The sequence below is a fragment of the Lygodium microphyllum genome, chromosome 27 (genome assembly GCF_053477565.2).
Source record: "Lygodium microphyllum isolate KBCC chromosome 27, Lygodium_microphyllum_v1.1.10, whole genome shotgun sequence".
Lineage (NCBI taxonomy): Eukaryota > Viridiplantae > Streptophyta > Polypodiopsida > Schizaeales > Lygodiaceae > Lygodium > Lygodium microphyllum.
The window spans coordinates 95333102-95351755 of record NC_141161.1 but is presented as its reverse complement, the minus strand read 5'-3'; the positions used below and the strand labels follow the sequence as shown (position 1 = coordinate 95351755).

The following is an 18654-nucleotide window of genomic DNA, read 5'->3' as shown; positions in this document are numbered from 1 at the left end:
ATCCACAGCCGCATCACCGAGATCGTCCCCCTCTGAAAGGGATGGGGGGGTACGAGGGAACCACCGGAGGAGAGGGTGGGGGATGGGAAGGAACCTGTGGAATAGAAGGTGCACGAGCGGGAACGGGTGTAGCAATAGACTGCCTCGGAGGGCCTTGCATCAAAGAAGGGGAATGGAGCCTGTAAAGCCTGCTCTCCTACCAACCTGTAGATAAGACAGCTCCTATAAAAGAATCCTCAATAACAATGGCATGCTCGGTGAAGATCACGCGTGTGCCAAGCCTCATAAGACCATAAACTGAGAGGAGGGGAAGGCCCAAATCCGGAACATGTAGGGCCTGTGAAAAGGAGCTCGAAGGTAACAAAGGCAATGTGCCAACACCACTAATAGGCACCGATAAAATGTCACCAACAGTGACTGAACCCTCTGATGGACGGAGATCGTGTAACAAATCACCTCGGGGAGTCATATGACTCGAAGCACCACTGTCCACTAACCAAGGCTGCGCAGAAGACACTGCAGCCACGGAAGAAGGATCCTCCTCCAAAGCATGGATATGAAGGAACACTGACTCATGGGTAACAGCTGGTGTAGAGGTAGAAGAAGGCTCCAATGTAGATCCACCCTTTGCTCCCGGACGAAGGTGAGGGTACTTCTTCCAGCATTTCTCCTCGGCATGTGTCACTTTTCCACAGTGTAGGCACTTCGGTCTCTCTGAATCTGAGTCAGAGCCTGAAGAACTGTCCTTCTTCTTAGCCTTTGACTTCTTCTTCTTCTTCTGTCCTCCCGAACCTGCAACAAAAGCTCGAGTGGAGTCGGATCCACTAGCACTGACCTCTCTGAGTCGCTCGTCATGCTCCAAGACAAGCGGAGATAGCTTCTCCCATAGAAGCTTCTCACGGATCCTCGATGTAAGAAGGCTGGTGTAGAAGACATCAAACCGAGGCGATGGCAGCTGAGTCAAAAGAATCATAGCCATGTCTTCAGAAGATATCGTCTGACCGAGGGATGCAAGCTCATCCCTCATATCCTGTAATCTGTTGATGTGGTCCTTCATGGAAGGTCTATCATCAATAGCGAGCATCTGCAACTTCTTTTCAAGAGATATCCGGTGGGCAAACGTCTTCTGTTGATAGAGAGACGCAAGCTTTCTCCACACGTCTGCTGCAGTCTTCAACCTGTGAACATGAACAAGGACAGAATCCTGCAAACTTAGAAAGAGGAAAGATCTGGCTCTAGAATTAAGCCGATCCCATAAGGCTGCACGATCCATAGATGTCCCATCTGCGGGATCCACCTTAGGCCGGGGAATAGAAACAGAAACAAGCTCCCAAAAATCGAAGGAGTCCAAGATACACTCCACCTTGCAGGACCATAGAGAAAAGTTGGAGCCATCCAACCGGTCCTCTTTGGGCAGCTGAGGAAGTACGGGTACCTGTACAAGGGGTACCAAAGGCTGCATCTTTGGCCCACTGGAAGGGGCTTGTCGAGATACATGAATAGAAGGGGGGCGGAAAAGAGGAATAGACTCCGGACGACGGTCCTCGTGATAGAAATCACACCTCCGTTCAAATGAGTGTTGAGACAAAAGCTCGTCATCTGAGTCATCAAAGCCTGTAAACTAATGAGAAGACATCTTCCAATCTGCAAAACACCAAACACCAAAGAAAACTGTGCCGAAGCCGAAGTAGGACCAGCAGTAGAGTCACCAACCACCAAGATGCAAGCTGTGATAGCCTACAAACACCTGGATCTGCAAAACGCAAAGGTTGTTGATGAAAATCACCAAAACAGAAACCGCCAGCACCAAAACGCAGCCTGGGAGTGGATCGCCAGCAAGAGATGAGCCACCAGGAGTGGAAACGACCACCAGATCTGCAGAACACAGCCTGATGATGTGTCATCCAGCTGAAAGAGGGGCCGCCTGATGGAAAACGCAAGCAGGAGGGGTCATTTGATGACATGGCAGCCTCGGGACTAGTCGTCTGCAGCAAACGCAAGAAGAATGGCCACCTGGAGGGGCCGCCTGGGCAGTTGGAGATGAGGCAACAGCAGCAGAAGAGGGGTGAGGTATCCCTCCACAAGGTTAGGTCCTCCGTGCTCTCAGTCAGGCGATGATACCATGTGAGAGTGCACAACGGAAGAACACGAACACAGAGGAGGAGAGAGAGACAGCAGAAAATGAAGGAAGAAAATCTGCACTGACTGTAATGAATGCTGAATACAAAACTGTGGACTGATCAGCCCTTGCACGCAGCCCGAAGCGTCAGTGAGGGCACCAGATCAGGCTGATGATGATGGCAGCACAGAAGACGGAGGAAGATGACGGAGTCGGAGTGTGCACCTGCCAAAGAAGGAGGGAAGATGATAATACAACTGACTGCCAAGTGGGAAATGGCTATAAATAGCCAAAAAACCCAAAAAACTGGCCGACCTGAAATTTGAGGCCATAAATATGTCCGACCAGCATTTAATGCTGATCCGACCAGCATTTAATGCTGGTAAAAATGCCATGAATGCTCAGAAAAATCCTGGAAAGGGTGGACAATGTCCGGCAAGTGAGGCAGGCTGAAGAATGCAGAAACTGCCCCGGGAAATGCACATAAAATCCCGACTGAAGGAGAAAATGCACTGAAATGCAATAAACTGAGTGCTCTAGAATGAGCTACCTCCTCCGTCAAAACAAGTGATAGACAAGTCAGAGCTCCTAAAGTCCTCATCTGACTCAGACTGAGGCTCACAGGCAGGAGATGACAAGGCATGACAAACATGACTGCTAACAAGAGGCATCCAAGTTTTTGCGATTAACCTCTTTCTGCAGAAGAGCACTCTCAACATCATTCAGTTTCAGAGTAGCACTAGAGGCACATAGGGCAGTGCGGAATACATCCCATGACTCATTCAGAGTCCCAAGCAAGAAAAGAGGAGTTACTTCCTCTCCAAAGGTGATATCCTGCGAAGTTAGGTTCTTCAGTATAGCATGGAACTGGCTCAAGTGAGCAGACATAGTCGCATTATCCTTCATGCGCAGATCCATAAGCTGCTTCAACCAGTACATCTGACTCACCGGACTTTTCTTATCATAAAGATTCTTGATCTTATTCCATAGATCCCATGCACTCTGTGCTTCCTCAAATACTTTATAATATACCTGTTCAGTGAGAGACAATACAATCGTGGACTTGCATAGCTCATCAAGTTCAAGCCAGTCGTCATTGTCCATAGTTTCAGGCTGCTCCCCACTCAACCGAAGTGGCTTAATCTGAGATTTCTGCACCAAGACCTGCCAAATTTGACTCTTCCAATAAGAGTAGTTGGTACCATCCAACTTTGTGATCTTAAATATGGCATTATCAGTCGAAGCGGATGCCATAATGCAGGCTGGAAATGCACAGACAATGTAAAACTGCTGGCTGTTTTACTGCAGAAAATGCCCAAAATCCACTGAAATGAGCTCCAAATGGCGAGAAAAGTGTGCCAAAAGATGCTACCCACTTAGTACTAGGTGCGGTACACCAAATCAGGATATTTCAGCATAAAAAATACTGCTTAGTCCACCAATAAATGCTTGCTGTAATAAATTTCAGAATTGCAATAATGAGAGCAAACTGTCCCAAAACTGGATCTAATGTCAACTAAACAATGCTAGGTCCAAAGCCGGCATAAAGAGGACAAGGCAAAGCCAAATGACAGTGAAAATACATGAGCATAACACCAAGAGATATCAAATAGCATCTACCAGTAAGAGGCACACCCCCAGATAATCTAGGCAAAATGTAAAACCAACTGCCAAAACCTGACACAAATAGGTGTCTGCTCAAAAGAAAGCAAATCCAAAATTGAGACTCAGCTCATAAGCATCGTGTGAACCAAGACATATACTCAATGCAACATCCAATTGTCGGAGTATAATCCCAAAGTCTCAATACATCTATAACTGCTCAATGACATAGACTGCTCCAATAGCATGTAATCCCTGCTCAAGGTCAAGTAAGCATGCAAGATGCTCCCACTGGCACAAAAGGCGTACAATCGAGTTAAGGGCTCAAGCAACCCAAGACAAAGTACCAGTGACAAGTGACCAAGTCAATGCGTCATACGCTTCCCAAGAGCATGACATACATGACGCAACTGATGTAGCAACCACTAAGCAAGACATAATCCCAATGGCAAGATCTCTGTGAAGTCAATACATCCAGTAGCAAGCCAAAGTCAATATCCCTGTGAGTCGGAAGTGCTCAAAACATCCAAATCGAGCTCCAAAATATCTGTCAAGCATGGACGAACTAAGAGGCATCAACCACGGACCAAAGCATGTAATGCATAGAGTTTATCCGTCAAGTACAGACAATAGGCATAAGCGGCCCAAATGCCAGTCAAGTCGACCAAACTGCCAATGACAAACCAATAACAACGGAGCAAATGCGATGCTCAAAAGCATTCCGGAATCACGATCATGAGTTCGAAGTCGATCCCCAAAGTGTAATACATCATGACATAACCCATAGCATACGTCCGGTATCGATAGAGAAGCAATACATGTGACAAATGAGCTTCAGCCCGCTCATGTACAGCAGCTCTAAACAGCCCAAAACTATCAATTTCCAACCCAACAACAATGCCAAATCATGGGCAAATCGAATGCATACATTCCCAAGACATTAGGCATCATGTAGGCCGCATATGGGCATCAAACAAGGTAACCGGAGTAGAGTATAAGCATCAAATGCCAATGCCAAGTGTGGCTGCCCTGTTTCCAGCACTGTATAACAGTAAATGACAGTCCCAAATCAGCCAATATTTCAGGCCAAAATCATGGCATAATCATGTGCATACATTCCCAAGGCACTAGGCATCATGTAGACCGCATACGGGCATCAAATAGCACAACCGGAATGGAGTGTAAGCAACAAATGCTAATGCCAATGGTGCTGCCCTGTTTTCAGCCTGTTATGACAGTTTATGACAGTCCCAAATCTGAAGAAATCAGCCCCGAATGATCAAGACCAATGCCCAAAGCTTGAATGACATCAAACATGAAGTCTATAGCCCTCTTGATCAAGGTAGAGAGCAAGAAGCAATGGCCAAGTGTGGAGCTGAAGTAGACGAGTGCTAACAGCCTGAAAAAAAATGGCACAATCTGCCTTGTTGGTGCTGAACTTGCTATTGCTCCACGTGGGCTGAAAGGGGATAATGGGGGGCTCAAGAAGGGCCTATCAAAGGCCTATGACAAGCCTCTTTGAGCCTTGATAGGTGTAAGGCACAATATGAGGGGAATAAGCTTCAAGGGTTTAAAGCCATGGCTGCCCTTGCTGTTTGCAACCTGTAGACTGAAATAAAACCCTGAAAGAATGATAAAATACCTCAGTACCAATGCATTGAAGGTGCCTCAATAGGCCGGGAAGGTGCTCGGGAAGCCGGGGAGTGACGGGAGCTCAGGGAGATCGGATATGGCTGCCGGGATGGAGATCCAATGCATGAAGGGAGTCGATGCGAAGTTAGAGAAGCACCGAGTCGAGCTCGAGCAAGAGGAAGCCAAGCTCTGATACCAGTTAAAAGGTGAGAAAGATCGAAGCTTGCATGCGAGCTATGGTGGGAGAGCAAGAGCAAGAAAGAGAGAGACAAGAAATGGGAACTCCAACAGTCACAATGTGTGACTGGGCCTTCCTTTATTTACTAGTCACTAAAATGAATGTAAAGAATAAAGTGATGTGACGGGCGTCCACCACCTGCAGTGTGCAGTGGCGGGTACTGTCAGTGTAGTGATACACGAAGCGGCACGGCGGAGGCACCTTTACCCCAACACCAACTACCTGCTGGTAGTAAAATACATCCAGTTTTTCATGTAAGTAAATTAAGGAAGAAGCTGGGTGATTTGGATAATCTAATCTTAAATGATGATATTGAGGAGCTATTAAATGACCAATCTAATCCACATGAACCAGAAAGAATATTAAATGTTCGTAATAGACGAACAAGGAATACTATTTATCAAGAATGTTTGGTTAAGTGGAAAGATTGTTCAGAAGAAAGCTCAACATGGGAGCGAGTAAGTATCGTTTTCGAGGACGAAACTGATTCTTAAGGGGAAGGAAATGTGACATTAAAGTGACATTTAATGTGACATTAAGGTCACAGACATTTAATGTGACATACATGTAAATCAAGGGGAACATGCACGAGGATGACCGTCCGGGCTCTTGGGCGCCCAAACGGGGTTTAGGGGAGCCTAGAACCAAAGAGAGTCCAAGAATAGTAGGACTCACCAAGGTTCGACGGCTGGCAATCGGATCACGATGGGTCTGGCCAGCAATAAACTAGGCAAGGCTGGGAGGTGAAAGGATCACTCGTGCTCATTCATCCCGACTGCTTTTCCCTCTGGCTTTAGGCTCTTCTTGAGAGCCGTCTTATAGTGCCGGTGTAGGTAGAGGCACTAGGACACAGTAGCCTTGTCCAAAGTAAGGCTGGGACACAGCATTATAACCAAGAAGGTCTACTAGGCAATGCCATGGAGGCAAACTGTGGAGGCAGCTGATCCACACTCGGGAGAGACTGAGTGGGATACCCAGGCTACAATGATCCCGAAAGTGTGTATGAGGTAGGTACAACACCACCCAGCTGAGGAAAGGATGAGGTCCTAAAGGATGTGCCTATGTTTCCATAATCACCCGGTGTGATGTGCGGTGCGACATGAGGTGTCTGAAATGGAAATGTAAATGGTGTAAATGGAAGTGGTGAAGTAGCAGAAGAATGTGGTGGGATGGATAGGTTTTGAAAGTGAGGTGTATGAGGTGCAGATTCTTTTTGTTCATTTTTATCATTTAAAGACTAAAAATGAAACTGTGGAGATGATACACCATGTAATGAAGTAAAAGAAACACCAAATTCAATCTGATTATATGAAGTAGACGGAAAAGAAGGAAGGACAGAAGAAGAGTTACCTGGTTTTTTCTTATAATCCCCGCGACGTGTGTTAACATACAAGAATTGGTCCTCTAGAGGACCTTTTCCATAGTCAACAGACTGGACTTTTTCTTCCACATGATCTCTACCAATATATTGCAAAACAGAAGAGGTAAAATAATAAGGAACAAAAGATGAATCAAAAATACCTTGCATCGAAGAGGACGGAAGAGTCTGAAAAAATGGAACATACTCCGGATCTTGCTCTCCAAGAGGGGGGCCCATCCCTGATGGAGATCTCGACGGCCCTGCAACATCATCAGACTTACGCACAACATCTGAAAAGTGAAATCCATGTATACCTTCATTTAGAAGCTTTTCTTAAGGGCAATCCTTCGATCGAGCTCCTCAATCTTCTTTTGTCGATAGACTATGATCAGTTTATATTCCTCAAAGGTCAGCTTGCCTATCTTTCTTCCATGTACTCAGATGTTTCTCCCACCATGTCGGAACTTTGTGGAGCAAGCTGATCGGCCTACTCTCGCTCGGTTCTTGGCATAGGCTGATCTGGAGACTGAATTGGTGTTGATGTGTTTGAAGTTATTTGAACCTATTGTTGTTTCTTGCGAAGAGCTTTCAGATCAAAGGCCTAGGTTTCTCAGAGAGTACCAGGCTCTGATACCATGTAAAGAAAAATACCCTAATACAGAAATATAAACAGAAACCGTACGACAAAGCACAGACTGATAAAAAGAACACAGTTAGGATTAGGGTTAGAGAAACTCAAAGACAATGAATACAGTGAATAAATGAAATGATATGACTACTAATAATACGATGCTCATGCAGCAAACACACTATGCAGTGAATGAATACTGAACCTCGAACTCCTGTATCTTTAGGATCAGGACAGAAGTAATGAGCTTGAGAGTGTGTCGTACTCTGAACGGATCCTGAATCGCAGCAAGGCAACCTCCGGATGTCGAACACCAACAAACGCAACAATGAGAAGCTGGATGTGATATAGGCAGCAATGAGAAGAGAGAAAGACTAAAAATGGAGCCTGCAGGAGACAGAAAGACTGAAAACGTACGTAAAACAGCTTGCAGGAGAGAGAAAGATTAAAAACAGAGCCTACAGGAGAGAAAAGTTGTCAGGGCGGCAACTGGAGCTTGGAAGTGCAACAATTTGCTGGCGTGGCAGGCTGTACGACAACAATGCAGATGAACAGCAGTCAGTCGCAAGGCAGAAACAACAGCAATCAGCGTGTGGAGGGCTGGAAACAAGCGCCAGACTGTAGGAAACAGTGATGGACAGCAAGGGCTGAGATGTTCTCTGTGACCGGGGTGTGGACAGCAAGCTGGTAACACCTGAAACTTGCAAAAACGAGATTGTGAGAGAGTGGAGAGATGGCTGCCAATATATAGAAAATTAGGGTTCTAGATCCACTCCCACTTAAACTTTCTCGATCCGCTCCCCGTTTTAAGGTTTTGGCTAAAATAAGCCTAAAATAAGCCTAAAATAAGCATGTTTTGGGGCTGTTTAAGTGGCTAAGTGCATTTCTTAGCATAACAAAAACAACCCCAATATTGTTACCGCACGCATCACACTGAACTACGAATGACTTCCTTAGATTGGGCAATACAAGTACAGGATCCGAAGTCATCTTTTCCTTCAACTTTTCAAATACTAAAATTTCCACTACTATTTATCTAAATGGCATATCCATCTTCTACAAAGCATGCAATAGAGATGCAATTTCAACAAACCCACATACATACTTCGTGTAATAAGAACATAAATCCAAGAAGCTGCAAATCTCATGCACATTTCTCAAAGGTGGCCATAATCATATTGCCTTACCTTTGCAAGGTCCATGTGAATACCATCAGCCGATACAATATGTCCCAAAAAGTGAATTTCATACAAGAAGAATTCACTTTTATCGTCATTGATAACCAACCTATGCTCACGTAATTCATTGAACACAATGTCCAAGTGTCTTCTATGCTCTACCTCATTCTTTGAATAGACAATCATGTCATCAAAGAAAGTGCCCACAAATCCTCTATGTGGCCTGAAGATGTGATCCATCATCCGATTAAAAGTGGCAAGAGCATTCGTAAGTCCAAGAGGCATAACAAGAAACTCATACAACCCAATAGATATCCTGAAAATTGTCTTAGGCACATCTTCCGATCTAATGCGTATTTGATGATACCCACTTTCAAATCTATATGGTTGAATATGGCCATCTCCTACAATCTATCCATAACATCATTAATCTAAGAAATCGAAAAATGATTCTTTATCATGATCTTGTATCATGATCTTGTACAGAGCACGATAACCAATGTACATATGCCATGAACTATCCTTTTTTTGCAACAAAAGCATTGCAGAACAAAAAGGATATGAGCTGGGCTGAATCAACCCTTTTTCTAACAACTCATTCACCTGACTCATAATCTCCTCTTATTGGTCTACATTTACTCTGTAGGGTGGCTTATTAGATGGGCTACTTCCAAGGATAAGATCTACGCCATGATCTTCTAGCCTTTCGGGCGGTAGCTACTCTGGAAGTGATTAAGAGAAGCAATCCACATACATTTTCAGAAATGACACATGATCCTTCTCTAACTTAGACATATTCCCAACATTCTCACTATCACACTTATCCTTAGTAAAAACCATATATACTAAAAGATGATTTTTCATTACTTTAGAAATGGCAACTGCAGATATAGCAAGGATATATTCACCTTTCAAGTTTCAACTTTATATCAAGTGTGAGTGTCTTTTCCTTATGCTGAACAGTGATCTTTTTTGCATGAGAATCAATCACTGCATGTATACGATGACAGCATGGCATACCAAGCAATACATTACAACCCTCAAGTGGAGCAATGAAGAACTCTTCACTGTTCACATATCCTTGTATATGCAACCAAAGCTTTCCAATGAGCGGTATGATGGGCTCTGCATGGCCTTTACATGCCATTCCAACTTTCCCCATGGGTCCCATCTCATCCTCTCTGATGCCTAGATGGGCTGCCATGTCTATAGAGATGAAGTTGGCTCATGCGCCATTATCAAAAAAAATCACTCCATGTTAATCCCTAATTTTGCCCCATGCTCTACACAACTCAATAGCATCATCATTGGGCTGATCACTAATACATCGGATACCAATCTCATTGATATTTTGGGATTCTTTCCTTTAGAATCTCCTTGATTTTCTGATTTTTCAGCTTGCTGCCTATTGGGATAGTCCCTTGCAATGTAACCCTCCTGTTCACAAATAAAACATTTATTTGTAACCATCAATTCCCCACGTTGTGCTAATATTTTCGAGCTCTTTCTTTCTTGTTTTGGCCTCTTTACATGCTGATTTTCAGATTAGCCCCTTTTCTTAGCCTTAAACAACTTTTTATTCGGCTTCTCCCCACTCTCTAAGAAGCCTGATTCCTTCCCACGCGGCAAAGCATCGGTTGTAGCAGCGGTCTCTATGAGCTGAGACATGCTAGATACATTAGATTTAATGCAAAAATCCCCAATTCCTTTGGGCAACCCACAAACATATTTTTTCACTTGCTCATGAAGGGATATAAGGCAATAAAAAGTAATAGGCAACAATGCATCCCAAAACTTCTTGTTATATTGCTCCAAATTCTTACATTCCTTAGCATCCAGCTTATTCCAAGCTCTCACAATATCCATCTCAAAGGTACTTGTCAACCAATTCAATGCAAATATTTGCTTGAATTGTGCCAACGTTGACAGTGCTTTACCTTGTACCAAAAGAGTGGACCACCATTGCAATGCATTTCCTTTCAAAAAAGTGGCTACCTTTCAAATCTTCGAGGACTCCGTGAAGTTCTCCCCTGAATAGACTACATTAAACTACTAATTGAAAGTCAAAGCTTTCAACCTATCTCTTGCACCACTAAAGAACTCAAACTTCACTACTTTTCCACCCTCATCATAGTCTTTTGCTGCCCCTTTGGATGTCAAGTTATCATACACTTGCTACTGCAAAAAGGATACATTTACTAAACTCACATCAAAACCAACGCCAAATAAAGCATTTGCATGATCAACATTCATTCCTTGAGCCCCATAAGCATTCGAGAGTGCAAATGCGTTACCAAACATGCAACTTTGTGCCCCACGCATCAAGCCAACACTGTCATACATAGGGTTTTGCACATTTCCAACCATACTCAAATATATTGGGCCTTGCACACCATGCATTGGCTATTGCATACCATAGGGATTTGTGCCATACATTCACCTATGCGGTCCTTGTCCAACCATAGCATGAAAAATTGTGCTTCCACCAAAGTATCCTAGCTAGCCCATCATAGCATGCACACCCGGCTGTCCAAAATCCATTGGATTGGCACTTCCATGATGGCCTTACATTTGCATTCTTTGCCTCGTAGGTACCAACTGTTTCGCTTAATTACCATCTTTGGAAGCTTCAAATGAAGGCTTTGGCATTATCTTTAGTGCACCTTGCTGTTTCGAAGGTATAAAAGACGTCTTCTTCTTCTTGCCTTTGTTGTCCTTCTTCAAAGCATTTAAAACTCGGGTAAATTGAGGATCCTTTGTCAATTCAACAAAGAGATTTACTATTGTACTCATCTGATTCTTAAATTGGTCATCAAATTCCTCTTCATTTTGCTAGCCATCAGCCTCGTTATGCCTTGAAGGCCCTATATCTTGCCCAACAGCAACATTTTTTAGCTTGTTGTCAATGGTCTGAGCCTTGTCCAAGATTAGACATTGCATTTCCTTCATTCCCATGTGAATGTTTATACTAAGAGGCATCATCACTGCTTGATTGCATCTCGCCGTACAAGGACATATTGCTGTAATTCCTCAAGTCAGAGAAAAATTCAGTACTAGCACAAAGCTTTGGCCTGCAATCATGTGTCTCGAGCCTACTAAATCAAGGGATTGAGTGGTATCCCGGAAATGGAAGCATGAAACCGGCCTTCCTTCTTGGAAAGGGTGGTAATTTCCTGATCAAGCACTTAGTTACAGCAATCAGCAAATGAACACAACTTAAATTGCACAAATTACCTTAATAATCTTGGACATTGGACACCTTGTTGGCCCCCAAATTGGCGCCTCTTTTGGTATTTCTTTAACTTGATTACTAATGGAATGAGAACAAGCTGAGATTTATAATCTCCTTTGCTATTCCAAAAGCCTCTTTGTTGTAGCAACAATTAGCAATCAATTTGGGCCAATTGCCCCTTGATTTTTCACCCAAGACTTAACACAAATGGATTCACCAACTGGCCCAATGCTGCCCCAAATTATAATGAATGGGCTAGCATCTAAATTCCCTAACAATTACACAAATTTCAGGTGTTAAATTCAATGTACGATGCCTTCACTAATTGGCCCAGGTCCCTAGGTGCCTATCGAACCCTAGTTTCTACAAAAATTTAAAGTTTACAACAAGGATCTCTCTACTATCCACCAAATTTGATTGAGATCTGCTCAAAATGGCTAAGAAATGCCCAGATCTCTTGAGAATGGGTTGGAGAAGGTGAGAGAAAGCCAAGATTAGAGAAATCCGATTTTCTTTGCAAGAAAACCCTAAATTCTGTCTGTTGCCTACTCCAGCCTACATTTAATGCAATCACCTATTGTCAAACACCTCCAAAATGTTAACACCTAATTAGCAATGATATTGCCAATCCCTAGAAGGTGACTCCTTGCTGTCCCCTACTTGCTGAGGCCCCCAAATGATTGTCTTCTGCAGCAAATTGCTCTCTCTCTCTCTCTCTCTCTCTCTCTCTCTCTCTCTCTCTCTCTCTTCCATGCTGTAAACTAACTGAATGGCTAAGACCCAGACCCCAAAAACGTTTTCTTAGTTTGCCTAGGTATTTTTGCCAAGTGGCAACCTTCTAAACCTATTTTTTAGTGTTTTCCAGTCATTTAACTAATTTTTGACATCAGGTAATCCTGAAAATTGATTTCAGTCTTTCTAACCCTGCCCAAAATTAAATGTGCCTATCCATAATTAAATTGGCTAAGCCATTTGTGACCTCGAGTGGTCCCCAACCTCTATTGACCCTTAGACTAGCATTAATTAATTAATGCTAGTCCCTAGTGTCACCATCAACACTTATTAGCCAAATAATTGTCCTAGAGTCAAAACTCACGCCAACTAACTCCTAAAACCCAGTTGGCATAACTTATCACAACTTTTGCCTTTGACACACACTACATCCTCGCGGTCCTTAGCCTATTACCATGAAATAACTACTATGTGCATCATGTGCTAAATAACCTTACACATTTGATGAATAACTTAATCACATGTTATCAACAAAATTAAAGCATCTCCAAATTTCACGTCCCTGTGATACATATACTCCAATAGGGAGCAAAGGTCGACGTCGATAATCTTTAGTGGTGTGACCATTCTTGCTGCAATAGGAGCACCCAATAGACAAGCCATTTGTTGATGGAGATGCCATGGTACCAGCATGTCAAGCTATAAAATGGGAGGGCAAGAAGGATAAGAAGGATATCTCCCAATGACGCAGTAGAAGTAGAGTAATAATCAAATGTTGATGCCGAATTTGCAACTTGTCTTTGCCTTCATGTAGAGGATCTTCGCAGTACATTGAGCCCGTCTCGCTCTGGTACCATGTCAAGAAATGACAAAACAACCAAAGAGACAATAGGGTTTGCAGGAAGAAACACAAAATGTGCACGGCAAACACTGAGAAAAAAAGAGAAACTCAAATGAATAAAATGATGAAAATTTGAATGAATGAATTGAATCTAATACAAGGGTGTTGTAGCACAAAGGATGCCTAGAGTAGGGAGACTACCGAAAAAGCCTTTGAGTCTAGAAACATAGAGATGATGAGGTGTCACCTAGAATAGAGAGACTACCGTCGAAGAGGAGCCTCTGAATCTGCAATGGCAAGCCTAAAGACTCATACCAGCTAGATGTGATGCCAAGTGGAGGAGGATGAGCTTGCCTAAACGCAAGCAACAATGGTCTCTAGGGCTATTGCCAACTAGAGAAGGAGATCGCCTACTGTAGAGGAGCCACCAGGATATCAAAATGCAAGCAGGGCCTGAAGATGATGATGCCAACTAGATAATGTGATGTTTAATGGTGGAGAAGGAGGTGCCAGTACGCAAAACACAAACACTAGTAGACCCAAATATTGTCACCAATAGTAGGTGATGATGCCTAGAGGAGAAGGAGCTCGCACCAAGGTATAGACATTGACACCAGGAGGTGGAGTGTTGTCGACAAGGTGTGGATGAGAAGTGCCAGATGAGGAGGTTGCCACTAAAATGCAACCTAGATGATGCTGGAGGTTGATGCCTAGCAGTAAGAGATAATGGTGGAAGGAGAGGATAGAGAGAGAGAGAGAGAGAGAGAGAGAGAGAGGGAGAGGGGGAGTCTCATGAAAATCAAGTAATCCAAGCTGGCCCACAAAGAAAATCTCTTGGCAACAAGCCTTGCCTGATGCTTGTCCAAGGATCCATCTACAAGATACTTGGTCTCATAGACCCATTTGACGCCAATCACCTTCTACTTCTTCAAACAAGGAACCAACTCCCAAGTCGGGTTCTGCTCAATAGAATCGAGCTCAATCTACATAGCAATGCGCCAAACTTCCTGCGCAAGAGCCTCCTCACCTATAGTAGGCCCATAGTCCTAAAGAATCCAACATAAGGGCACATTTCACGCAAAGTAAACTATCCCATTGGGCTTGAATCCTAGCTCATCTATGTGGGCCTAGATGTGTCTTAGAGAACTGAAAAATCCCTAACTCCTACATGAGCCTCTAATAGCACCTAGGGATGGTGATAGGCATAACCTTCTATAAAGGAGACCAAGAGGCTTCTAGTACCTGTAATGCACATGTCCATGGAGACACTCTCCCTCACTAAGAAAAGGTAAATCCTCCTCATCCAATGAAGAAGGTTCCCCCTCTAACAACTCAATCCCCTTAGAAGAAACTTGAGGAGAAAGAGAAGGGGTAGAAACACTTGATGATGAGGTAAGAGATGAAGGAGCCATCAACAATCGAAGGGGAATAACCTAGAAGGAAGGGGGGGACTGTTATTGGCACTTAGTCAGTGAGACAAAGAACCACTTGTAACAAAAGAACCATCAATTGGATCTTCAAAGGCCATAGCCTCATCGAGAACCGCATCCCTACTCACCTCGATCTTTCAAGTCTTCAGGACGTAGAGCCAATAGCCCTTCGTGGTTGTGTTGTAGCCCACAAAAAAAAGCTTCTTTGAGTTAGAATTGAGTTTGCACTCTCTTCTTATCCACATGGACATATGTGTCACACCCAAAGATACAAAAGTGGGATACGGAAGGCTTCTTCCAAAAGAAAGCCTTAAAGAGAGTCATATCCTTCAATGCCAAAGTAGGGAACCTCTTGCAGATATGTACCGTGGTAGCCATGGCCTCACCCAAAAGGGAATGGGGGGAACTCTTATGCTCCAATATTTATTGGGCCATTTCAAGCATAGTCTGTTAGTGCGCTCCACCACACCATTCTCAGATGGAGTGTTCGGATGGGAATACTCCACCCATATTAGAACAAAACTCACCCTTGTGGTCTGCTCATACACTGCAAACTTTGCAAGAGGTTTGTGCTTCCAAAAATACCTTCCACTTGCAGAAGTGGGAGTACACCTCACTCTTGTACTCCAAGAAGTAGTGGCACACAATGGCTAGAGTTGTCAATAATCAACATGGAATACTTGGCCTTTCCAAGGAAGGCCGTACCCATAGGTTTGCAAACGTCAGTGTGAACCAACTCAAGTGGTATCGAAGCCCTCGAAGTAGCAACCTATGGATGAGACTGTCTATACTACTTGCCCCTCAAGCAACTGGGGCATAGAGTGTGAACACGATGGAAATCAGGAAGTCTCTCCACCATCTTCATTTGAGAAGCCCATCAAATAGCATTGGGCAAAGAAGGAAGTACGAGCACCTCCACAAAGGGTGCCATGGGAGGTATCTTAAGACCAAGTGATGGGTCTTCTAGGAAACATGAAGGGAAGGGGGGCGGGGGGGAGAGGGCTGCCATACAAATGGACTTGGTGACCTCTACTCTTGGTCTTCACAAAAATCATCATGATAATCTCGCCACCTTTTAGAGGAGTGATGAAAAGGCTCGTCCTTAAATCATCAAAGCCTACAAACTAGTGATAGGCAAGGAATTGATGTAGATGATCCACCTAGAGGATATCAGCTGTTGCCTACACCAAAAACTGCTGCATTTGCACAGAAACACTCATACGGACTATCGCTGGGATGAGCTAGACTATCACCTGCACCAAAAAACAATTGCATTTGCTGACTACTATTCATGGTCCCACATGAGCCAGTTCTAGAACTTCAAAAAAGTCTAAGTCACATAGACTCACAATGCAAGACCCTTAGTCTAGACAAGCCAAACAAGCCAAATCTGAACTACCTTCAAGAAAGAAGAGCTTTCTGAGGATGTTGTGTTAAGCTAAAAAGATGCATTACTCACTAAACCTTCCATAGGCTCATTTGTGCACAATTGCTCCACAAGCAAACCTGCAAAACTTTGATTGATTCCATCTCTATAAATAGAGAGTGCGCTAGGTCACTTGCATCATCAGTCTTCCCTCTCCAGTGGCTGCCATCTCCATCAGTTGGCGGCATCTGTTCAGTTCTGCAGCCTATCGCCATCATCTGTTCAGGCTGCCTTTTACTATTCCAGCACTCCCTCATCATCATCCAACTGCAGGTTGACTCCTAGACATTGCAGGTAAGGCTACCCTGACTACCATATTGCCATCAAAACCAGTTATCAACTGCTGCACTTTTGAGTTTCAGCATCATTCATCATCTGGAGATTGTGGCTGGGCTGTACATTGCTGCATCTACGTTCTCCAACCTCAAAGACCTGCTATGTTTTGGTTTCCAACCTGCTGCCCTCTTGTTAAGGGCCTTCCACATCAGCCTATTGCATTGATTGGCCATGGCAGTTACATTTTGTCACCATTGGCTCCAATCTTCTGCATCCTCATCATCTTCTGATTCAACATGACAGTTGCTGCACTCATGATTTGCCACAGTAAAACAACCCTTTCCAAACTCCGCATCAGCTGTTGGACTGCTCTGCCTTTGAACATTGTGTAATTCATCCATTCATAAATTAGCATTCATTATTCAGTTAATTTTATCCTCATTCTTCAGTTTTGTTATTTGTGTGAATTTCTTTACATAGGGTTTTAGTAGTGTCTGTACACTTTTTGTTTTCTTTGCAAACCCTCACATATCTCCACATAGTATCAGAGGCAGTACTCTACTAAAGAGCATCCTGCGACAACTCAGGATTGTTTGGTTTGTTCTTGACTAGACTATATGGTCACGCACTCGCTCATGATGGCTCAGACTACTCCAACTTAGGATCATCTCATGTGTTTTCAGGCCACTCGTTCAATGGATGCCTTTTGCTTTTAACGTTTTCTTATGCGCATATAGGATGACTACATATTTAAAGTGACTTTCCTGACACATTGTTATGGAACTGAAGGAAGGCTAGCCTTCGAAAGGAGGCAACGAAGCCTACAGACGAAATGCAGAAGGGGGGAATGCACTAACGGAGAGCTTGGATAGGGAGGCAGTAAAGCCTACTGACAAAATGAACTTACGGAGAGCTGACGAGGACGATAGGCTGCGAGGCGAGCTTGAAGGCGACGGAAGGACCGTACTGGTCCTTCAAGCGCTGCATGCAGAGGAGGGGGTCGCAGGCCATGTCGAAGGCAAAGTCGTGAGAGGGGCCCGGGGGGATGCCCGGCGGGAGAGGTCTGAGGATGCGAGCCGCAGCCGAGTGCTCGTTCACGTGCGAACACAGGGCCCTGACAAGCTCGAGCGAAGGGTGAAGCTCCATGGCTATGGCGGCCTCTCTCTCCGCCTCTCGCTCTCTCTCTCTCTATGCCGTCTGTTATCTTGAGCCACCCCGCAAGCTTCATGGGCAGGCGTTTTTTTTGTTTTTTCTTTTACAAAATTAGAAAAATATTTTTGAGAGCAAGGCCCATTCTCTACAATATACAAATAAAAATAGAAAATTAATCAGATGCAATCATCAAATGTGAATTTTTCAACAGATTGGAGATGATTCAGTATTTTAATTTTATAAAATTCAAATGTATAAAATATATAATACTCGATATATGTTAGCTATATATTATTTAGAGCCTTAGTTGGGGGATCTCGAGAGTTTTGCCTTATCTACTTCTACTTCTACTATATCTATCATATGCTATATATTATATAGAGGTTTGCCTTGGGGATCATTAACTCAAGACAAAGCTCGAGAGCCTATGTGATACAAGAAGAAAGAGTTTGGTATTCAAGAAATAAAAAAAGTTTTTTCTCAAAGGGTGAGTAGGAGTGTTATATATATATATATATATATATATATATATAAATTGAACACTCACATGCACACACACACACACTCTCTCTCTCTCTCTCTCTCTCTCTCTCTTAATTGCACATGCACATACACACTCTCTCTCAATTGAATATAGGATATGATCATGGAAAAGAAAAAGGTAAGCCTTTGAAAATTTGTTATATATATATTAAACGATTAAGCATATGCATGCAATGTGTATATACTCTAAAAACATCCACAAATGCACATAAACTATAAAAACACATAAATAATATGTGCACACATATAAACATATGTGTATACA

General features: G+C 43.5%; 1 protein-coding gene across 2 annotated transcripts in view; it reads right to left on the bottom strand.

The window, feature by feature from the left end:
- The window catches only part of LOC148012621 (uncharacterized), a 107455-nt gene extending 89558 nt beyond the window's left edge, over window positions 1–17897 (bottom strand). For both annotated transcript variants that reach the window (XM_087669772.1, XM_087669773.1), the window contains exon 1: window positions 17602–17897. In XM_087669772.1, coding sequence (XP_087525898.1) covers window positions 17602–17840 — 239 coding nt within the window. In that variant the 5' untranslated portion in view covers window positions 17841–17897. The remainder of the gene's footprint in view (window positions 1–17601) is intronic.
- Between the last annotated feature and the right edge of the window lie 757 nt (window positions 17898–18654).